General features: G+C 50.6%; 1 protein-coding gene across 1 annotated transcript in view; it reads right to left on the bottom strand.

Annotated features, from left to right (window-relative positions):
* Nucleotides 1-527: 527 nt before the first annotated feature.
* CPT1A (carnitine palmitoyltransferase 1A (liver)) overlaps nt 528-23993 on the bottom strand; it is a 42045-nt gene continuing 18579 nt past the window's right edge. The window contains exons 10-18 of the mRNA XM_010837654.1: nt 21861-22049; nt 20326-20431; nt 17144-17260; nt 15351-15515; nt 8257-8391; nt 6450-6602; nt 4850-4963; nt 4424-4516; nt 528-2641 (exon numbers count right to left, since the gene is read on the bottom strand). Coding sequence (XP_010835956.1) covers nt 2555-2641; nt 4424-4516; nt 4850-4963; nt 6450-6602; nt 8257-8391; nt 15351-15515; nt 17144-17260; nt 20326-20431; nt 21861-22049 — 1159 coding nt within the window. The 3' untranslated portion in view covers nt 528-2554. The remainder of the gene's footprint in view (nt 2642-4423; nt 4517-4849; nt 4964-6449; nt 6603-8256; nt 8392-15350; nt 15516-17143; nt 17261-20325; nt 20432-21860; nt 22050-23993) is intronic.

Here is a 23993-nt window from a genome sequence, read left to right as displayed (position 1 = left end):
AGAGCACCCAGCTGAGCTCCCTGCACTCTCCGGCAGGTTTTACACGTGGCAGTGCGCATGCCCATCCCAGTCTAATTCATCCTACCTCCCACCCCATGTCCACATGTCCCTTCTCTGCGTCTGTGTCTATTTCTGCACTGCAGGCAAGTTCGTCTGTACCATTTCCCATGACAGCCAGAACCTGGTGGGGTTCCCGCTGTATTCCCAGTGCCTAGAACAGAGCTTAGCATACAGGAGGTGCTCAAGAAGAGCCTTGGAGAAAATGGAAATTCACTGACTGAGCACCTACTCGCTATGTGTCAGCGCTGTTCCAGGCCCCGAGGCACGGGAGAAGATGGAAAACGAACACAGAGCGAAACCCACAGCCCTTCTTAGCAGTAGCCCTTCTCCAACAGAGGTGTGAACCTAGTGAGGTCCACTCTGCCCAACCTGAGGCCTTCTCTGCATATCTTGGCCGGTCACCTTTGTCCCAAGTGCCTGACCTTTAGCCTCCTTATCAGTATAACAAAAGAGACAGAAAGCAGTCCTGTGGTTAATGTTTTTATTAATGGTAACATTCATACTGCGTATCTAAGATTTACATCCAAAAGGGCACCTTATATTTACATGCAATGGCCAGTCCAACATAACAAATTCAGACCACAGCTCTGTTAAGACTATGGCTTGTTCCAAATTAAATTAAATACATGAATACTCTTAACTTCCTGCTTTCAACATGTACAGTACAAACCCAGTCTTCTTCCTTTTAAGGAATATAAAATTGCATTGATGACTGCATGGATTAGTGAAAATTACATTTGAAATATTTAAAACCTGAGAGACAAGCCCAAATAGGTTTGAGTGCTAACATGTCTGCTCTCGAATTCACCCGTGAATCATAATACAGACTGGTCAGTGGTCAACAGTGCATGATTTGGGGGCCCTGGCTTCAACTGGAAGCCACGCCTGGCTGAGTCAGGGGGGCTCCCGTATCCCCCGACGCCCCCCTGACTACATACCACAGATGAACAGGATCTTTTGTTGCTATGGTGGTTAGATGTCCTTTTTTGCTTTTTTGTCTGTTCCCATTTCTGCTTGCTTTTAACAGAAAGAGTCTTTGGCCCATTTAGGGGGGGTTTACATCACAACATGTACACGAATAAAATATGCACATGCCCTGTGGCCAGTGCCTTGCCCCTGCCCCATCGGTTCAGCCTCATCACCAAATCACTGGAGTACAGGACTCTTAGAGACATGAGCCACCAGAACAGAGTGCTCAGAAAAATAAATACATGATTTTAAAAATGGACAGCTAAGCCTGTCATGACAGCCCAGAGGCAGTGGGTCTATTTCACTCCATGATTCTTTCTTTTTGCATTAAATACTGAAGACGATGCAGCGCGTCATCACTTTTTGGTCAATCACTCTTTCGAGCAAGGCACACGCATTGGAAGGGTAGGCTGTGTTAAACTCGGCACCCGTCACCTGCGACATTCTCGGAGGTCGCCGAGATGACCCATCTCCCTCTGTCTCCCTGGAGACGGGAGTGGGTCTCCTCTCTCAGCAGGTGGGACGGCCAGCCCTGACTGCCTGAGGTTCGCTCTTCTCAAGTTTGTTCCTTTCTCAGTGGCCACTGTCCTGTTATCCCTGCTGGCAGGCTGGGTAAGCAGGAATCCGGAAGCATCTACCATGTGTGTTATCCAGACACGCTATCTTCAACCATCACATGCCTTGCTCCCCATTTCTGACACGCGCCCACATCTTTTTTCATAGCTTAACAATGAAGCTTGAGGAAGGCAGTCTGATGGAAGGGAATCCGGCTCACAGCTGCCCTTGTAAGGGGACTGGTCCCTCTGGGACATGGGGACATGACAGGAAAATCCCTACACAGGGATATCCACCCAGGAAATTGAGACGGGAGTGAGACACCCACAATTCCACCCAAAGACTTAAAATAAATCTCTTGCGTGGCCTCCCTTACGCTTAGGGCCTTCTGTTTTAAGGCACCGGGTTTTGAAGACTTCAAACATGGAGAGGCAAAAGCAGATGACCGGACTAGACAGTGAGAGTGACCACAGACAGAACAGATTCCAAATCACAAAGCTTGTCTCGGTTAGTGCGCTGCATGTGCGTCGGCTATTAACTGCTAATATCTGCAACTTAAAAGAGGCTTTTCTCTTGGAAGGAAACAAATGTTTACACTGCTCTGATAAAATTAAATGCCTGTAAGTACCAGGTGTCCAGTGGCAGCCAAGGAAGCGTGCCGGTCTGGTTCCAGCGAGTATGAAGCCACAACCCCACTCATTCCAAAAATCGCTTGTCCCTTAAGGAATGTAAGGTGATGGGAAGACTTTAGGGGGGACTTCATCCAATGTCCCCCAGGTTAGGAGCTGCTTAGAAGGAGTAGGGTTATACTTCACGGTGTGGAGCCTGCTGTCCTAGAAAAGCAAAAACACCAAACCTTCGCTGGAAGGAAACAAATTTTCATCCTGAAATACAGTCAGGATACAGAGCTATTTTTCATTTGGTTTTTCATCAGAAGAACTTCTTTTCCTTCCCAGAAGTGCTAAGAGATTTACTTTTTGGAATTGGGGCTGAACCCGAACAAACTGATGATGTCGGTCATTGCTTCTCTCAGGTTCTTCCCGAAGCGATGCGAATCCTTTCATTTAAAAACAAACAAACAAAAAGAAACTTTATAACGTGGGATTTTTCACATTTTAAACCTTTTCACTTGTAATCTGACTCAAAGAACTAACATTCTTTTTTGCCAGTTCTCTAAGCTTTGACTCAGTGAATCATTAAGTTACAGAGTCTGATGAGATGTTAAGGGTTCATAACGATAACAGCTTACAAAAAAAAAAAAAAAAGATAACAGCTTACGTGTTTGTGTGGCTGTGTTTGTTTTTCTTTTCCACACAGAGCAAATATAAGTCCCCCCTTCCCAGGATGGGAAGTTCTATGCCTCTGCTAATTGTCACACACCTTTTGAAGTTTCCATTAGCTTCCAACACCTTATCTTTCATAGTGAAACAGCTTTAGTAGTTATTTTTAAAATTTAATTCTTATTTTATATTGGAGTACAGTTGTTTTATAATATTGTGTTAACTTCAAGTGTACAGCAAAGTGATTCAGTTATACATGTACATATATATATCCATTCTTCTCCAGATTCTTTTCTATATGGGTTATTATAAAGTACTGAGTAGAGTTCCCTGTGCTATACAGTAGGTCCTTGTTGACTACCTATTTTATATACAATAGTGTGTATCTGTTAATCCCAAACCCCTAATTTATCCTTCCCCACTCCCTTCCCCCTTTGGTAACCATAAATTTGTTTTCTATGTCTGTGAGTCTACTTCTGTTTTATAAATAAGTCCATTTGTATCGTTTTATTTCTACATATAACCAGTAACCATATGATATTTGCCTTTCTCTGACTTACTTCATCCGGGACGGTAATCTCTAGGTCCATCCATGTCGCTGCAAGTGGCATTATCTCATTATTTTTATGGTTGAGTGATTGTCTAGTGTATGTATGTATATGTGTGTGTGTGTGTGTGTGTGTGTGTGTATATCACCTCTTTATCCATTCATCAGTTGATAAACATTCAGGTTGCTTCCATGTCTTGGCTACTATAGACAGTGCTGCTATGAGCACTGGGATGCCTGGTACCTTTTTTCCCTAATGTCAATGCATTACATAAAACACAATAAGCGAGTGAATTCCGAATGTCTCTGTTAAAGGTGATCCTGGTGCTGACTGCCAGGCGACGTACAACGTGGGAAGGTGAGAATATAAGTACGGATTAAATGCGCCGTGCTAGGAAGGAGGTCACGGGTTCCACTTGGAGATCACTGCAGACCGCTGCTGCATTACGTGTGTGAGTTACTTAGCTCATGCACACAGATCTCAAGTCTGTCCTTCAACGCTTCGTGCAAGGAATTGACTTTGCTAAGTCACTTCAGTCGTGTCTGACTCTGCGACCCCATGGACTGTGGCCCGCCAGGCTCCTCTGTCCATGGGATTCTCCAGGCAAGAACACTGGAGTGGGTTGCCATTTCCTTCTCCAGGGGATCTTCCCCACCCAGAGATCTAACCAACACCTCTTAGGTCTCCTGCATTGGCAGGCGGCTTCCTTACCACTAGCCCCACTGTAGGAAGCCAAGCATTCAATGTTACAGAGTCTAAAAGTTGTGGCAGCACTCCAACTTAGTAAGGTTTGAAACCACGGCTACCAGCAAAGATGAAGACTTTCAACCAAATAAGATGAATCCCTTTAAAACTATTAAAATCCTTGTTTTGAAAACATCCCAACCAAGGAAGAATGCATAACTGAATTGAAATTTTCTGTTAAATCAGGGATGTGCCCCCCACCCAAATCCCTTCGAAAGAAAATAGTACAAATACTCCATCCTGGGAAGGGGGGACTTTTGTACTTACCGTCTCAGGACAGGAGAACTTGGAGGATATATGGAAATTGATGAGGTCCTCACCGACGAGAATGTACGACACCCCATAGCCGTCATCAGCAACCTATAGGAAAGCACATTCAAACTGAACTTGGGGGGAATTCCTTGGCGGCCCAGTGCTTAGGGCTCCGCACCCCCACTGCAGGGGACATGGGTTCAATCCCTGGTCGGGAAACTAAGATCCCACATACCATGTGGCATGGTGAGAGAATGAATCAACAGAACCGTGGAAATGAGGCCACGGGAAAAGGGGATTTCGAACCTTTAATGAGAATGCCATTCATACTGGCACGAATAGCCAGTAGGAGCACCTTCAGGGCGGGGTGCTTAGAGCTGAGACAGGCCCGTCCTGCCCCGGCGCTTGCTGCTCTGTGAACTCAGACGCCCGGCCACTTACCGGCCCGAAGCCCCCTCCGCACGACACGTAGTCTGGATTCCTATCCAAATTGAACAGTTCCACCTGCTGTGGAGGGGTCTGGCTGGTGGATAATCTCCAAGGCTCAGCTAAGACCTGGGGAGTTAAACAAGGTGACGTTCTAATGACACTTCCCAGCTCCATCCTCTTCTGTCCCCAAGGAGCCCAGGAGATGAGGAAAGGCTTGCTTGGTGTTTGGACTGTTTCAGACACCAGAAGGCTATGTCCCTGGGGGCCTTGCTGGCTCTGGGGGCAGGGGCTCTTCGGAGAGGGATGGAGCAGGTGAGGATACCCAGACTAGAGAGGCAAACACTGGCTGACGGGGTCTTGGGCAGAAAAGGTGGCGGATACACGGAGTAAGATTTGGAAGGGAGCAGCTGTGTGCTGAGCAGACTGGTATCAGCTCTCCTAAGCTGAGGGTCAAACTTCCAGGAATTTTCCAAGGTGCCTGTTAAACACAGCCACCGTTAAAAAGTTACATTTTATAAACATAAAAGTAAAACAACTATATTAAAAATGAAAGAAGTAAATACTCAAGAGCTCAAGACTTCCCTGGCTATGCAGTCCCTGGGCTCCCACTGCAGGAAGCACAGGTTTCGATTCCTGGTCAGAGCACTAGATCCCACATGCTCTGCAGGGTGGTCAAAAAAAAAAACAAAACACAACCACCTCAGAGCTCATCAGTTCAGTTGATCAGTCGTGTCCGACTCTGCAACTCCATGAATAGCAGCATGCCAGACCTTCCTGTCTACCAGCTCCTGAGCTTACTCAAACTCATGTCCATTGAATTGGTGATGCCATCCAACCATCTCATCCTCTGTTGTCCCCTTCTCCTCCTGCCTTCAATCATTCTCAGCATCAGGGTCTTTTCAAATGAGTCAGTTCTTTGCATCAGGCGGCCAAAGTACTGGAGTTTCAGCTTTAGCATCAATCTTTCAGAGCACATCACTTGATAGTTATTTTAGTACAAGCATGGTTTTTCCAGTAGTCATGTATGGATGTGAGAGTTAGACCATAAGACTTTGCACTGAAGAATTGATGCTTTTGAACTGTGGTGTTGGAGAAGACTCTTGAGAGTCCCCTGGACTGCAAGGAGATTAAACCAGTCAATCCTAAAGGAAATCAACCCTGAATATTCATTGAAAGGACTGATGCTGAAGCTCTAATACTTTGGCCACCTAGTGTGAAAAGCTGACTCAATCAATGAAGGAAACCCTGATGCTGGGGAAAATTGAGGGCAGGAGGAGAAGGGGTCAACAGAGGATGAGATGGTTGGACGGCATCACCGACTCAATGGACATGAGTTTGAGCAAATTCTAGGAGACAGTGGAGGACAGAGGAGCCTGGTGTGCTGCAGTCCATGGGGTTGCAAGGAGTCTGACATAACTTGGCGACTAAACAACAATGGCATCCCCGGGGTTGAAGAAATGTGGCTCAGATTTTCCAGCGTGAGGACGGCTGAGCCCTGGAACCCATCTGTTAGACCAGTTCTGACTGGCAAAGCTGTACTAAATTTTGTCCTCAGATTGACTAAGTTTGGTTTAGCCAAGAAAGCCGAGTGGGCTGCACAGAAGGGCCTCACCTCCTTCAGGAAAGGGGAGTCGACCGCGAGGTACTTGGACACCACGTAGAGGCAGAAGAGGTGGCGGTCGATCCCCGCGCCGGTCATCGCCAGGCGGTACAGAAGCTGATGCTTCTCAGACGCGATCCTGAACAACTTGAGCTTCTGTTCAACCTGAAATAACAAAGGACAGGCAGTTTCAAGTCGTGCAGCACCGTCTGAGCTCCGAGATGAGGGTCACGGGCGCTTCTCGCCAGCGGTCCAACAGAGCGCTGAGACAGCAGGTCACTGGTGGGGCGGGCAGGGGGTCTGGGTGGTCTTTGGCTGGTTACCAAGGCAACCTGACCAGAAACGCCACTGGCCGGCTGCCCCTGCCCCAGATTCCTGCTGCGAGGCTGTGGAGGGGACAGGTTGTGGAGAGACAGTTTGGGGATCCTGTGTGCTGCCCACTGGGCGTCATTTCACCTTTCACACAAATGAGGCCGCTAAGTAGGTAGGAAAGCGCCAGCCTCCGCATCTCATCATGTGGAATGACGCCCCCTTCCTCTGAGGGGGCTGCGACATTCCTGCGGGCCCTTAAGTAACTCTCCCGGGTGGTCCGTCAGCTCGGCTAAACAGCGCTTCTGGGGCCTACAAGTCCGACCCACAAAGGCCGCTCCAGGTTCTTTAGGACCCTGCTGGTCAATCTCAGTACGAGGAGACACAAGCCCTTCCATGGACGTGGAGGCCGGTCCACTCCAGACCCGGCCCTCAGGCTGCTCTGAAGGCAGTGACAGATCAGAGCCACCTGTGATGAGATCTGCCGAGCGTCTCCCCTCGGAACCGACAGCCTTTCCAGGAATGAGCTCCCCAGAGCGGAGCAAAACCCCGGGCTGTGTCCCCTCGGGAGTCAGCAGACCCGGACAGGATGGGCCTCAGCCCCTCACTGGGTGTGTGGTCAGCAGTTTGCCGGATTCAGCTAAGTCTCTGTTCCTTTATCTATCAAAAACGAACTGATAATGCTTCACGAGCCACCACTAGGACTGTCAAAGGCAGTGCACAGAAAACCCAGGGCCCCGAGCCTGCTCAGGGGGCTTCAGTGTGGGCGGTGGGCTTCAGGAACCCCGGGCAGAAGGTGTCTGTGTGGGACTTCCCTGGCGGTCTAGTGGTTGAGAATCCACGCTCCCAATGCAGGAGTTGTGGGTTCAATCCCTGGTCAGAGAACTAAGATCTCACGTGCCGTATGCGCCAACAAAAAACAGCAATAATAATGATAATAATAAAATAAGAAGGCGCCCATGGACGGTCACCATTTTCTCAGCCTGACACCAACTGCCAGCACTGTCCTGCCTCACCGCCCTCCCATTCCTGTGTTCACCAGCTGTGCACCGCTCTGATTTAAAGACTCTGAGGGGGCCCTCCCTGGGGGTCCAGTGGCTATGAGTTTCCCATGCAGGGAGCCCAGCTTTGATCCCCGGTCTGGGAAGTAGATCCCACACGCCACAACTAAAGATCCCGCGTGACTCAACTAAGACCCGGAGCAGCCAAATAATAAATAAATAAATAGTAAAAGACTCCTATGAAGTGTAACCTCACTTGTAGAAGTGAGGTTACAGAATAACAGGATGGATGCACACACAAACCGTTGTGTCTGTCTAGATGGCTGCCTTTTAATACTCTCTGTCCTCCCGAGACGGGTGGAGGGAAAGAGGGAGATGCGGACTCGCTGGAGAAGTACGCGTGGGACTGCGATTTAATCAGGGAAGCCTGCGTGTCCACCTCGGGTGTCGTCCTCGGAACAGCAGAGACGGCCCCTCGGGGGCTGTTCTGCCGGCCGGGCGGAACCTACCGTCTGTGTGGGGTCCACCATGGCCAGCACGAAGCTGCACGACTCAGCGGTGCAGGAACGCACGGTCTCCGTTCTGCCCTCTCGGAACAGCCGGGTCATGGAGGCCTCGTAGGTGAGGGAAAATTTACCCATGTCCTGGGAAAGGAAAAATATTTTAACACAAGGCCGGTCGTGTTGACAAAGACATAAGAGGGGAACGGTTCAAGTCAGCCGGGAAAAGCAGACATCATCGTCAGAGGCGGCTTTTAGTCACTGTCAGTTTTTACACGGGCTTATGCAGCAGGCAGGTGGGAACGTCACTAGCTTTGACAGGGGCGGGAGGGTCCAGGTTTCCGTGTCCAGATGCAACTGGTGCCATGACCCGGCATCCGGATCTCACACACCTGCCCGAGTGCAGACGTGGTTTTAGGAAGAATACGGTACAGGACCGGGAACTGCATGCAGGAGCTGGGAATTACTTAACTCCGGGTCAGGAAGGTCCTCCTCCGAGGGGGCGGGAAGCAGGTGGGTGGTCAGTGCCTAGAGCACAGAGAGCCCCCAACCCCGGCCATTAGACAAGAGGGAGAGAAAGCAGGAGGGAACAGCTGTGTGGGGCTGGCAGTCGCTGAGGGGAGCAGACAGGGGGTCTTTTTAGAACATTCACTTTCTTGGTGAAATAAGGAAGTTCACCTCCTAAGAGAGAGAGGATGGAGGGGAGGTGCTGGGAGTCAGCAAAGGGGTGTGAAACAGGCTCTGGGGGTGTAGAGAGTGGGTGGTCTGGGACCACCGAAGTCAGGGCTCATCAGTTAAGAAAGATGAGCTGCGGTTTGGGGGGATTTTCTTGGGTTGTGTCAGCTTCTCAGTGCAGCATCAAAGCAGGCAGACACTGGACTGACCCAGGGGTGTGTCTGCTGTGCTTGGGGCTCTGGGGCAGAGGTCAGGGTGATAGCGACAGGCTGCGGAATCTAAGCCTGAGAGGCAAAAGGGGAGGCGAGATAGAGGGGTAGAGGGCAGGGCAGGCTGGAGACTGCGATGAGGAATGCTGGTGTCAGGGGCCAGAGGGGAGACGGGATGACGGGAACAGCTGGGTGACGTGCGGACAGTTCTGCAAGGGCCCGAGACAGAGGCGGCCGGGCATGACGAGGACAGGCACCGGTCCACGGGAGCTCGGGGCGGCCCCCCGCCCGTGCTGCGGGCAGAAACCACCTGCAAAGCCCCAGCTCCAAGACGACCAGGTTCCCCGTGGGGACGGGAAAGTGCTGAGCAGCAGACTGTGGACCCAGGTTATTTCTGACGGGACAACGTCCCTCTGGGCATTTGGGTCCTGGTGGCCCCAGGGTGACAGGGGACACCTGAAATAGGCCGATACTGTTCATTCAGGAGCTGGCAAGGCTGAACTTCTGGTGTGCAGTCCAGACCTGTGAGCAGCCCGGCCGGGTGGGCTCTTTACCCCCAAGGCTGGTTGGCTGACTTAACATTGGCTGTCCCCACCACCCTGTGTGGTCACGGAGGAAGCCAGCTGGCCATGGGTTCTCAGTGCCATCCCAGCCTCCGGTGGGCATCCCCAGCACCCAGCACAAAGACCCGCCAGCTCATAATCTACTCATCCTTTAACACACTGGCTATTACATTTCCCTTGGATGGGGTCTGAGAGGCTCTAACCCCTCAACTGGCCTACAGAGCCGAACTAAGGTCATTTTGCCAAAAATGCCTTTCAGAGAATTACCTATAGAAGGGGAGCTTACTACGGGGGGGCTTTCTCACTGTCTTATCATAAAGCACTGGGGAGCCTGGAAGGAAGGAGGGGATGAGGAAAAAGTATAAAAGGGCTATTTTAGTCATTTAATACAGGTTAACTTGGGGTATATGATGCAACGATTTATTTGAAGTCAACTTTGCAATATCAAACTTTAACCATGTAAGTGGTCAGTACAATCATGCATTACATCCACAGTTTTTTAATGACCATCTAAAAACCTCACGGCCGATGCACTGAATATTAGTGTACTCAGACCTCAAGCCGGGTTATGGCTACACTCACTTAACCTGCTACGACCAGCCACTACCTCACCATCGGGAGAGCGGCCATCACCAAAACATCTCCAGTGTCTAACCAGCAGGACCAAAAGACAAAGTCTATAAAGATATTAACACACACGGTGTGAGAACACAAACCTTTTGCACACTTGGATTGCTGCCCTGGAGCTAACTGTTGGGGTTGGTGGCATTTGGGGGGATCTTTCACCTCCGTTTTCCAAGTGAGAAATAAATACGACCCCAAAACAGGAAGCCAATTAGCTATAGCCTAGAATTATGACTACGGCCCAAGGTCTTCATTAAATCAATTGTTCAATATGTATTTACTGATGCCTCCCCCATGGCGGCTATCATGCTCCCGGCACTGGGATGCGGTGGCAAAGGAGACAGATCACATCCCTGCCCATCTCCAACATTCTAGTGGGAGAGAGAAAGGATGAACACATACCTGACGTTGTGAGAAACAGGTGTAATGCACAGAAATAACGCACGGTCAGGGAAGAGTGTGATGGGGAGGAGGGTCATTTATTTGTTTTTAATTTTTTTTAGTTTTTGGCTGTGCTGCACAGAATGTGGGATCTTACTTCCCAGACCAGGGCTCAAACCCGAGCCCCTTGCATTGGAAGTACAGTCTTAATCACTGCATCACCAGGGAAATCCCTGTAGGGCTCTTTTAAATAGGAGATCTAAGCAACCCCTGGAGAAGGCAATGGCACCCCACTCCAGTACTCTTGCCTGGAAAATCCCATGGATGGAGGAGCCTGGTAGGCTGCAGTCCATGGAGTCTCGAAGAGTCGGACATGACTGAGCAACTTCCCTTTCACTTCTTACTTTCCTGCATTGGAGAAGGAAATGGCAACCCACTCCAGTGTTCTTGCCTGGAGAATCCCAGGGACAGGGGAGCCTGGTGGGCTACTGTCTATGGGGTCGCACAGAGTTGGACACGACTGAAGTGACTTAGCAGCAGCAGCAGCAAGCAACCCTACCTTGATCTGGGAGGTAGTGAGGACTTCCCTGGTAGTCCAGAAGTTAAGACTCAGTGCTTCCAATGCAGGGCATGTGGGTTCTATCCCTGGTCAGAGAACTAAGATCCCACATGATGCAATGCCAAAAAACTATTTTTAAAAATCTGGGAGTTATTAATTGCCAGTGCAGAGCAAGTGCAAAGGTCCTGTGGTAGAAATGAGCCCAGCACATTCAAAAGCAGCAAAAGGAGGGAACAGGCCCAGAGCAGCACTGGAGATCAGTATAAGCACCAGATCAAGGGTGACTAACCTTGGGGATGTGTGAACCTGGATGGAAAATATGCAGTTTTTTAATTTCACAAAGCAAATTAAACCACAAAGTGAAATACAGCATTTAGAAGCACAGGCAGCAAATCTCAGGAGTTACGAGCAGTGCCTGTGATGCTGGATAGAAAAAAAATCATAACAATTTTCACATCAAAGTATGGTGGCTCAGTGGTAAAGAGTCTGCCTGCACTGTGGCAGACCTGGGTTCGATCCTGTGTTGGGAAGATCCCCTGGAGGAGGGCATGGCAACCCACTCCAGTTTGTTGCCTGGAGAGTCCCCATGGACAGAGGAGCCTGGAGGGCTACAGTCCACGGGGTCACAAGGAGTCAGACACGACTGAGCGACTAAGCACACAGCATGTGGTTATTGCAGATACCCCAAAATAGCATCTAAGCTTATCACTGCTTCAAAGTTAAAGGCACTTATCAGACCTGCTGCTTCAAAGTCAGTGCATGAACAATTACAAAGGGCTTCCCTGGTGGCTCAATGGTAAAGAATCCACCTGCCAATGCAGGAGACAAGGGTTTGATCCCTGATCCAGGAAGATCCCACATGCCACGGAGCAACTAAGCCCATGCATCACAACTCCTGAGCTTGTGCTCTAGAGCTTGGGAACCACAACGACTGCACCCACGTGCCACAGCTACTGAAGCCCCCATGCCCTAGAGGCCGTGCTACACAAGAGAAGCCGCCGAGATGAGAAGCCAGCGTACTGCAACTAGAGCAGCCCCCGCTCGCCACAACCAGAGAAAAGCCCAAGGAGCAAAGAAGATTCAGCAAGGCCAAAAATAATAAAAGAAATACATTGTATCCAAAAAAGAATCACATCTACAGTACCACAAAAGGACGCTTACTATTTGACACCTGCATGTTAATTAACTGGTTACTTTTGTAACCCTGCATATTTCATTTTATGCTTTCTAAACATTATTCAGAGAAGGGATCCCCAAGGCTTTCTCCAACTGCCCAAGGGGTCCAGGGCACAAAGAAGGTTAGGTGGCTGGAGCAGAACTCCCCCCCGCAGGGCCACCCAAAACATCTGGATTTGTGCAGGAGCCCCCGTGAGGCCCTCCAGCCCAGAGCTGGGCAGAGACGGGTCTGACTGTGAGTGCCACAGCAAAGTCTGTTCCTAACAGAGCTGGCCTTCCAACAGGCGTGCAGGAAAGAACTTCTGAAAGGAGGAGTCTGCTTTAAACTATTTACAGACTTCGGTCAATCATTTTTAATAGACTGAGTGCCACATGACGAATTGGTAGAGGGGTGGGGGGCCAAGAATGAAATTCTGGCTGTTTCTAGCCAGAGTGCAAAGAGTAAATATAACTGCTTGGGTTATTAAAGCAAATAATCAGTGTCAAATAAACTGTTACATGATTCCACGCAACTATTCTGGCACCAAAACTACACTGTGCTAATCACTATAAGCTTCTGGTTTCTATATTTTCAGCTTTGAAAGAGTAAGTCTCTACCTCACCCTTCCCCATCTCCACCTGACAACCTTTCCTTTTCAAAATATTACCAGTTACTCTCAAACGTTAGCCCTCCACTTGAACTTGGAAGGTAGACCAGCCCAGCCCTTCTCCTAAAGTCTTCTGCGGACCTCTGACGATGCTCACAGTGCGTGTGTGAACCGGGACATTCATCTCGAAGGTGCTGAGCCTTTCTGTCCAAAATCACAGCCTTCCCTCCCTTTCTGAGGGCCCATTCCTTCTCCTAGGCTCTGGGTCTTTTTCCCAAAGGTCCTGACTGCTTTATAAATAGAGGCTTGGGGAATCCCAGGGTTTTGCTTCTAGTCTGTATCACATTTTCCTACCGTGTTTGCTGCTTGACTATCACAGCTATAAGACAAAGATGCTTGTCTTTGCGTAATTCTGCACCAGACCTCCTTACTGAGCATGCTTCCCAACCACAGAAGCTTTCCCACCCCTCCATCTTCTGAGCAGATGCGCGAATATTTCTTCTGCCCAGTGGTCCTGTCAGCTGCCCTCATGCCCTTTAATGCAAAGATATTCAAGAACAGCCCCTGGAGGTCGCATCATCCTTCCTGCTTTAATGGGGCTGCCCCCACACTACACTTTTGAGGAAGACCCCGTCTGCGGGCACACGATGTGATTTACTGTGTGAAGGAGATAGCCCCTATGCTACGAGTTACCGAGTCGGGATGCTCCATTATGAATGCCTCGTCAGCATCTATCAAAATGACCGGCTTCTTCTCTGAGCTAATAACATGATTAAGTCTATTACTGGATTTACTGATACCAAACCATCCTCCGGCCGCTGGTGTTAGCTATTGCTGGCTGTGGTATTTTCCCTGTACTGGTTGATGCTATTTGCTATTACCTTATTTAGATTTTTTGCATTTGCATTTGTGAGCAAAACTGGTCCATGGCCGTCTTTTTTCGTGCATCCATCAGCTGTATTAGAGTCGATTTGAAGTACAGTTGTGGCCCATCGGTTGTCATTTATCTGATACTAACACTGACTCTGTGAAGAAGGCTGAGCACCAAAGAATTGATGCTTTTGAACTGTGGTGTTGGAGAAAACTCTTGAGAGTCCCTTGGACTGCAAGGAGATCCAACCAGTCCATTCTAAAGGAGATTAATCCTGGGTGTTCATTGGAAGGACTGATGCTACAGCTGAAACTCCAATACTTTGGCAACCTCAAGCAAAGAGTTGACTCATTGGAAAAGACTCCGATGCTGGGAGGGATTGGGGGCAGGAGGAGAAGGGGACGACAGAGGATCAGATGGATGGATGGCATCACTGACTCAATGGACGTGCGTTTGAGTGAACTCCGGGAGTTGGTGATGGACAGGGAGGCCTGGCGTGCTGCGATTCATGGGGTCGCAAAGAGTCGGACACGACTGAGCGACTGAACTGAACTGAACACTACCTCTTGTGCTGGTCTGCATGTGTTTATCTTCCTGACCCGAATTATAGAGGAGTCGAAGCTACAGGCTGCCCCCGGGACCCATGCCCGACTCCAGTATCCCCTTGGCCGCTGGTCAGCTCACCTCTTGGAGTGAACCCCGATTTTCTCAACCAGTAAAGTGGGCCAACTACAGAGACCTGCTGGTGAGGAGACCGTGAGAGCTATGTGTGGAGCCCTGAGGCCAGTGCCTGGCACAAGCAGACCTCACACAGGAGACCGTGAGAGCTCTGTGTGTGGAGCGCTGAGGCCAGTGCCCGGCACAGGCAGACCTCACACAGCGGAGCCGCTGTCCAGGGGTGCTGCCCTGCACCTGTGTTCAAGCCTCAAGCTCTGAAGACAGAATTCTCCATTAAAGCCAGGACACACCTTGACCCAATGCCACCAGGACTTCCACTGCCCCTGGAAACCAGGGCCACCTTTTCAGCGTGGAATGCTCCCTCCAATGGAAAAGAGCCTCACTGAGGTCCTCCAGGGCCCTGGCAACACCACAAGCTTCTGTGTACAGGGACCCCACCCATCCCAGAATACCTCCCGTGGGGCTGGTGTATCCCCTCCTATGGAAGAGTATGTCAAGGGTCAGAGACCTCCAGTTGCCTGCCCTAAGTAGTTCTGCTTTCCCAAATCCCAGGATTGGGAGCTTACACGTCTAATTCCTGCTTTGTAGAATGAGGAGATCTCACTTGCCTTCCGCCCCCTACATTCTGCCTCTCCTCCCGTGTGAACCAGGAGCCCACGGCTGTCCAGGCACGACTAGCTCCCATGACGGGTTCTCCCCTACACACTGGGCGGGCAGCCTTGGGCCTGTGTTCAAGCCCCCAGGAGTGCTCAGGACAAAAAGCCCAGCTGGGTGTCTCACCTTGTAATGAGCCAGCTGGAGCGAGAGCTGTACGAAGGCGTCCGGGCTGGTTTTACATTTCTTAATCAGCCCTTTACCGAAAGTGCGGAATGGGAAGGAGTGGAAATCCACGTCGTTGGCCAGGAGGTTGGCACTGCTCAGCGAAGTCTCAATGACCTCCTGACACTTGGGGAAAAAGGAGAAAAGGCTTCACTTAATGGGAGGGGAAGTTCTGACACAAACTGAAGAAAACACAAGCTGACTTTCAGCACAGCTAACACACAGACTTGTTGCTTAGAAATACATACATCACGTTTACTTGGATTTTTCCAATCTTTCTAACCTAAGAGTTGCAGTAAGTTGGTAACGTGGCACTGCCCCTCACCCCCCAAACAGCAATGGGGTGGCCCACACAGGAGGAACGCCTGGTCCCAGGGGGACCCCCAGAGGGCATTTCAAAGAGTCACAGGTTTTGCTTCATGAGCTCCGTTCTTCTTATATGCTAGCCATCGAGGGACCAGCTTTAAAAAGGAATGGACTGGGACCTCCCTGGTGGCGCGGTGGTTAAGCCTCTGTGCTTCCGCTGTAGGGGCTGCAGGCTTGATCCCCGGTTGGGGAACTAGGTTCCCACATACCAACCAGCACAGCCGAAAAAAGACAAAAAAACAGGGCATGGACTGTGGGACAGCTGTACAGTAGAAGCGAGTCCTCAGCCGTGAAGTCACACAAGGAATCTTAAATGCACACGACCGAGGGAAAGAAGTCACCGGAACCGCTCTGCACTATACGACTCCAGCTGTATGACATTCAGGGACAGGCGACATGATAGAGACGGTGAGACCTGTGCTGTCAGGAGCAAGGCGGGAGAGAGGGACGAGCCGGCAGAGGAGAGGTTTTAGGGCGGTGACGCTGCTCTGCGTCTCATTATCTCTGCCCACGCCATAGATGCACGACAGCAAGCGTGACCCCAAGCGTGACCCTAATGTGAGCTACGAACTTCAGTGATACTGACACGTCTGTGTAGCTGCATCGCCTGTAACACACGGACCAACTGGTAGGGACGTCGGCAGTGGGAGTGACTGTGCGTGTGTGAGGGCGGGCAGAGTGTGCGAAAACTCTGCACCTTCCACTTGGATTTTGCTGCGAGCCTGAAAGTGCTCTAAAAATGAAAATCCATCCAAAAAAAACTTTTCAATAAATGGTACGTGACTTAGTCAGCTAGAAGGACTCTGTCACACACCTCTTCAGAAGTCATGCCTCTCTGAGGACCACACACCAGCCACAGGGATGCAGGCTGGACAAAAAGATGCAGACGGATAAGACCTTATAGTATGGATCCAATATTTTCTATGTCAAAAATGACTTCAAAAAAGAAAAAGACTTCCCAGGCCCTGGGAATTCCTGTTTGGCTTTGATTTGGTATTTCCAGCCCTAAAATTCCTTCCCCAAAGGGCTTCCATGGAGTAAATTGCATTGGAGAAGACTCAGAGGGACAGAAATGACAAATTAGTGATCTAGCGTACTTCAGCTCCAAAGGAAATGATTTCATTGTGACGTCTAGCTAAGTTTGAGCTAGGAATTTCACTGACAATCTTAGCCAAAAGCTTTCAGTGAAAGAAGAACTACTGACTGGGGCTTCCAAGGCAATAGGAGCTGTAGCAGCTTTGAGGTCCCAGGAAGAAACACCCAGGCGGACAGACTTCTGTCTCGGGGGCATTCTGAGCTCGTGAGCACCACTGGAAAACTCGACTGAGAGAGTTTAGACCCGTCTCCTGTCCAAGGTAATTGACAAGCATCTGAGGAATGGGACTTACGTCCTCCGGGATGTCCCACTGCAGCCGGGTAGGGTACGGGATGTTCGGGTTGGTGTCTCCTTTACAGTGTCCATCCTCCGTGTAACCCAGCTGGAAGCTGTCTGTGGCCATGACGTACTGTCAAAAATAAGACACATCTGTTAAGTCCAAGATCATCACAGGTACCTGTTACATACAAGTCACTGACCTCTCAAAGTACATCCTTTCGTTCTAGAAATGCAATCTAGACTTAACCATAACTACTTGCTTAGGGTCTGCTGAGCACTTGACATTCTGTGAACACCCACCTAATAAGGTACTCTGATCTCTACTTCAGGGTCATGAAAGATGGACCTGGAGAGGTTCGACAGTGTTTGGACAGGTAAGGAGCACAGCCAGAATTCAAGCTGAGTGTATGATGCGCAGAAAGTAGCTCAGAGCCTGCTTCTAGGTCCTGGCTGTGAGCTAGTACCGTCTGGGTGTTACCCTGATGGATACTGACCCTATAAGGTAGTAACTGCTGTTCTCACGCGTATAAATGAGAAGACCGCCTCAGTGAGGTGAAGAGTCTGTCCGAGTTCACACTTCTCAGGGAGCCAGGATGTGGGCCCAGGTGTGAATGCTCTCTGTTCACTGGCAGGTAATCTTAAGCCAGTTTATTCAATGGTATTTACTGAGCACCAACTATGAGTCAACCCTGAATATTCACTGGAAGGACTGATGCTGAAACTGAACCTCCAATACTTTGGCCACCTGATTCGAAGAGCCGACTCATTGGAAAAGACCCTGATGCTGGGAAAGATTGAGGGCAGGAAGAGAAGGGGATGACAGAGGATGAGATGGTTGGACGGCATCTCCAACTTAACGGACATGAGTTTGAGCAAACTGCAGGAGCTGGTGAAGGACAGGGAAGCCTGGCATGCTGCAGTCCATGGGGTAGCAAAGAGTCAGACGTGACTTAGCAACTGAACAACAGCTATGAGTCAGCAATGCTTCTGAGTGCCAGTGGACAAAGCAGACAGGAATTTCGCCTTTCTACAAAAGTTTACAGATGGCCACGACCAAGCGACTCCATTCTTAGGTATGGACTCAAAAGAAATGAAAACACAGGTTCACATACAACTTGTACACTGACGTTCACAGAAGCGATGGTTATAGTAGTTAAACAGCGAAAAGAGCCCAAATGTCCATCGAGTTATGAACAGATAAAATACGGTATTATCATGCGAAGGAATACTATTCAGCCATCAAAAGGAACAAAGCCCTAGTGGTTAGGATTCTGGACTTTCACTGCTGTGGGCCAGGTTCAATCCCCAGTTGGGGAACTGAGATCCCAAAAAAAATTTTTAAAAAGGAATGAAGCCCTATAGAACAATATAGATGAATCCTGAAAACATTAGCCAGATACACAAGACCACATACTGTGTGGATTCTGTTTCTATGAAATGGCTAGAATAGCCAGAGACAGAAAGGAGATTAGTGGTTACCAAGGGTTGGGTGGGGTGGGGGTGCGGGGAGGTGTTTTATTTTGGGAGTGATGGAAGTGTCCTGGAATGAGACAGTGGTGATGGAAAGAACAACCATACTGAACTGTACACTTGAAGAGGTGAACTATATGCTTTGTGAATTACACCTGAATTTTTAAAAATAATAAAAATATTTTTTAAAAGGTATTTCTGCCCTCGGGGAGCTTACATTCCAGTAGGGGAAGCAAAATGAACAAAAAAAGAGCCCAAGGTCAGAGGGTGACACTGTTGGACAGTGAGCGGGGGAGAGCAGCGGCTCAGGGACGGGGAAGTGTAAGGCGGGCCTCATCTCACGAATTTTCGGTCAGTGCCCCTGTGAGCTGAGCCTGTGAAGGGGCCCAGCCTAGCTGTGTCTGCTCTGCATCAGAGCCCCCGAGTCCAACACAAACACCAGAAACACACAGACAGCCAACAGGACTCAGCTTGGACCAGATTTGTTTTTAATTGGCACAGGTGGCATCATTATACCAGCCCATTAATTGGCCCTGGTGTGGGCCTCCATGACAAGACGGTGGGTCAGTTCTCATCCACATAGGGAGCATCTGGGTTCCTGTTTGACCCCTGGAGTCACGGGCCACAGTGTCCATCGGGTGATTAACAGTTAAACACCACCGCATCCAACTGCTCACCCTGATGTAAGACTAAATCCTTTATCCTTATCTTATCCAGAGTACTGAAAAAATACGCCTGGCCTTGTCAGTATCCTGTAGATTTCTCTACTTGGTAAATGTACCTAATGTGATCCAGACTGCCTATGACTCAGAGATTTTTCTTTCACCCAAGTACTGCTCTGATGCTCTTATTACTGGGAAAGTCCTTGGAACAGGGTGTAATAGGCATGGACCATTACAAAGTGCAAAGAGACTTAAAGTGTCTCATTTCAACATTCAGCAGTGGTAAAGGGGTTTGATCTATGACAGATCTTTAGTTGAAAGGATCTCTCAGCCTTTGTCGACATCAGCAAAGACAAGGGTGATGAAGAGCCTTTTTGACAACTTGGCTACTTTTATCACGTGTTAATGTCTTAGGACCACGCCGGTGTCTTACAGACTGGAGCAATTTTTTCTTTCCTTTTTAAAGGTTTCCCGGACAGGGGAGCTTGGCGTGCTGCAGTCCATCGGGTCGAAAAGAGCTGGACATGACTGAGCGACTGGACGCCAACAATGAACAGTGGTGCGGACTCCACACTCCCACTGCAGAGGGCTTGGCTTCGATCCCCAACTGGGGACTACGATCGCACGTTTTACGGCATAGCCAAAAAAATAAATAAATGTAAAGTGTTAGGTGGAGGGAGAGGATGACAGGCTTTGGTGGGTTTTTCGGTAACTTGGTAATTCTAAGAATTAAGCGAAGTGGGAAAAGGCACACTGCACTTTCATAAACCAAGATTTCAAGACCCTTGCTTTTATTTGGCCTAAAACTTGGCAGCTTTCAAAATAACCGAGCTTCAGTTCCGCCCTGAAGTCACTGCGTCTGAGCCAAGGCCACCTCATTATTTTGGCACCTTCAGGATGTGACAATAAATGTTTCCATTTCAGGAACCTCAGCCATACGTTGACAGTGCCAACAGCTGCTGAAAACATTGTAACTGGACGGATACTACCAAGTTTAATTCAGTCTGGGGTTTGCTTTTTCAATAGCAGTTTCTACGGTCAAGTTAAACTTTCAGACACTCACCTCCCAAAGGTGACCCATGATGGGCGCATCGGCCCAGGAGTGCTCCGCATTAATGCCCATCTTGCCGTTTTTAAAGACGATAAACGTGAATGATTTATCAAACCACCTGCACGACACAAAAATATTAATGCAACTGGCACGTTTACAAAGACAAAGCAAATCCAGACAATGTGTTTGTTTTCTTATGGATGGCCTCAACTGACTGTATCCACCCCTCCTATGGTTGGTAGAGGTGAACGACTCTTCACCAGTGATAATAGAAGTACATACAGAAGGGCCTCCCTGGTGGCTCGGCGGTAAAGAACTCTCCTGCCAATGCGGGAGATACAGGTTCAATCCCTGGTCCGGGAAGGTCCCAGCGTGCCTCAGAGCAAATAAACCCACGGGCCACAGCTACTGACCTGTGCTCTAGAGTCCAGGAGCTGCAGCTACTGAGACCTGCGCGCCCTCGAGCCTGTGCTCAGCAACAAGAAGCCACGGCAGGGACTTCCCTGGGGGTCCAGTGGCTAAGACTCCACACTCCCAATGCAGGGGCCCCGGGTTCGATACTTGGTCAGGGAACTAGATCCCACAGGCTACAACTAAGATTTTGCATGCGGCAACTAAAGATCCCATGTGTTGCAACTAAGAACCAGCACAGCCAAATAAATAAATACATCTAAAAAAGAGAGAGAGAGAAGCCACTCTAATGAGAAGCCCGAGCACTGCAACTAGTGCTCGCTGCGACTGGAGAGGAGCCTGCACGGCAACGAAAATCCAGCACAGCCAAAAATAAATCATTCTTTTTAAAAAGTTTAAAAAAAAAGGTACACATAGAACCCTAACTCACTGGTTTCTCTCCTGCTCCCGACACAGAGATAAGCATTTGGGTACTGGGGACCAGAAGGAGAACAGGCTGTATTGTTATAACGAGAAAGAATGCATAAGACACTGGCAGAGAGGCAGGAAGCCGCAAGGTCGTCCTCGGGTATCTGCTGGGGGCGTGGCTCTGGGACCCACTGGCCGATAAGGAAACCTGAGGCTGCTCCGGCCCCAGAGTCGGCCCTCTGCAGCCACAGGCTCCACAACCAAGGCTCTGAAACACGCTCCCTGATCCACAGGTGGTTGAACCCCATGGACACGGAGGACCAACTGTGCCTGCACCCCCCTTCCCCCACCTCGGCCAACCCTCACCCCCAACCTGATGGGCAGTCAGGACCTCCCTTCACAGGGAAGGGGATGGAGGCTCCAGGAAGTGGAGCAGGCTCACCCAATCACATGACGAATGAGCAGAGCCAAAGCCGACATCCAGGTCAGGCCCTGGGCAGCCCCTTCTCACGAGCATCTCCAAATGGAGGAGGTCATGCAGAGGGGAAGAATCTCAAGGCTGCTGCTTACGTGTGTGCGTGACAGTTTGGGTGGAAAGAAGAAACTCCCCAGTCGTATTTTCACGGCCCCCTTGCTTCAGCGGATGCTTACGGCTGGGTGTCAGCCATAGGCAATGCTTCTTCCAGGTTTCAGGCAAAGCACTGTGTTTCAGAAGGTAAGCGCGATACCTGTCGAAACACCTGCCATGCAGCAGGGACTTGGCGTAGCTGTCCATCGACGTTTCCGGGTCCTCCTCCCTGTATCCCTGCTCGGTTTCGTCTAACGTCACGAAGAACGCTGCTTTTTCCACGGCATCCAGAGACTGCTTGTTTTTCCCGTGTCCAAAATAGGCCTGGCGACACCTGGCCCAGGGGACCCTGCGGTGAGGATTAAGTACCATGAGACCTGCAGCAATTTGGTGACATCTCCTTCGAGGCACATGCGAAAGGACAACGTTTTTCAGTTCTCAGTGTTTTAGGGGTTTAAGGAAAACTCGGCGTTAAAGACTTTCTCCATCTGCAACTGCCTGCCTGCCTGCCGGCTGGGCCTCCTGGTTGGAGGGCAGGGGTCTCGCCTTCTCCTTGTACCTGCTCCAGGGACGTTGCAGGCGGGGAACTTCATCCATAAATGCCGAGTGAAGGACAAGAGGGCAGATGGGCCCGGAGCTCTGCCGTCCGGGGCAGCAGAGCCCCAGCCAGGCAGGGGCCTTCCTTGTGGCCTTCTGACCCTCTCCATGCGACCATCCCTTGGAAACGACAGCGAGGGCCAAGAGCACAGCCCTGGTGCCGGGACCAGCTCAAGTTCACAGACCCCGACACCACTGTCCCATCTTTCAGATGAGGAAACCGAGGCACAGGCAGGAGGTCACAGTGCCTTCGTGGTGGGTCGGGACTGCTACCCAGGCCAGCCGGTCCCGAGCCCACACGCCCATGCTACAAATGGCCACACGACAGCCTGGTGATGAGGGGCGCCCCCGGGAGCCGAATCCAGGGATTCTTTTCCATCCTGCCCCATGTGGGGTGCACGGAGCTGATGGGACACCCAATTCCCGAGAGGCGCCCCAGCTGTGGCCTCTCCAGATAGCTCCTGGGCCCCTTCACTCAGGCGCCCTACCCCACTACCCTTCCAGGCCAGGACCACCTGTCTCTGTCTCCCGCCCTCTTCTCCCCACCGAGTGCTCAACCCAGAATCCCAGGCGTGCCACAAAGCCCAGAAGCACAACAGGTGGCATCGCAGGCCCAGCTCCAACCGCTGTTCTCGACGCCTGGGGACAGTGGTGACCACGAGAATCGCTGGTACGTGCTCAGCACCTAGGTAAGTGAGGTGGGGCATAGTCCTCATGGGGACGCGTCGGGGGCGTTGCTCGCTGAGTCTGCACCCTGCCCCTCTCTGCCTCACTGGCCACCCCCAGTGACGCTCGGTCAGCACTCGGGACCCAAGGTTCTTCCCCAGGACGCGTCCCCTCTGTTCTAGCCGAGCCCTTGCCACCCAGCAACGGCCACCCTCCAGCTTCTTGGACTGAGCCTCCTCTTTACTAACACTGCCCATGTCCAGCCCCGGAACCCCCCGGACCAGAATATAAGTCTGGGGCTTCCCAGGTGGCGCTAGTGGTCAAGAGCCTGCCTGCCAATGCAGGAGACGTAAGAGACCGTGGGTTCGATCCCTGGGTGGGGAAGATCCCCTGGAGGAGGGCAGGGTGAACCACTCGAGTCTTCTTGCCTGGAGAATCCCACGGACAGAGGAGCCTGGCGGGCTACAGTACGTGGGGTCACATATGGGACACAGTCGAGAGACTGAGCATGCACGCAGTCACTTCAGGCTAATGCGGCCCCTTTATCAGCGCCTGGTCACAGAATTAAGCCCAAATGTGGCTGGGTACAAGGGCCCCACTCCACAGCTCCCAGCATCTCCTCCCCAGACATCTCTGCTGCCCGTCGGTCATCCCGGCTCAGCACTGCCCTCTGCGTGCCCTCGCCTGGGTCTCTTCCTCTTCTCTGCAGGACAGTCACTCACCATCTTGCTCCCAGCACCACCCTAACAGCAGCCACACTGCCGGCCCCAGGGGTCCTCATCAGGGACCACACTGAACCAGAAGCCCTGGGCAAAGCCTGAAGACAGACTTGCTTATCCCCCAAGTGCTCCCCTCCCCCATCCCAAACAGACTAGCTCAGCCCCAGAGATATCAGAGCCCAGGCTGTACAGGCCAGGCCCTCGAGCTTTAACCCTGACATGGAGGCCTTGGCTAAACTTGTCTGTTTCCTAAGTCCAACATGCCCAAGGGCTTCCCTGCCGGCTCAGCGTTCACCTGAGAATTCACCAGC

This window comes from Bison bison, unplaced genomic scaffold, assembly GCF_000754665.1.
Source record: "Bison bison bison isolate TAMUID 2011002044 unplaced genomic scaffold, Bison_UMD1.0 scf7180017864080, whole genome shotgun sequence".
NCBI lineage: Eukaryota > Metazoa > Chordata > Mammalia > Artiodactyla > Bovidae > Bison > Bison bison.
The sequence above is the reverse complement of the archived record's forward strand: the minus strand, read 5'-3'. Positions and strand labels throughout refer to the sequence as shown.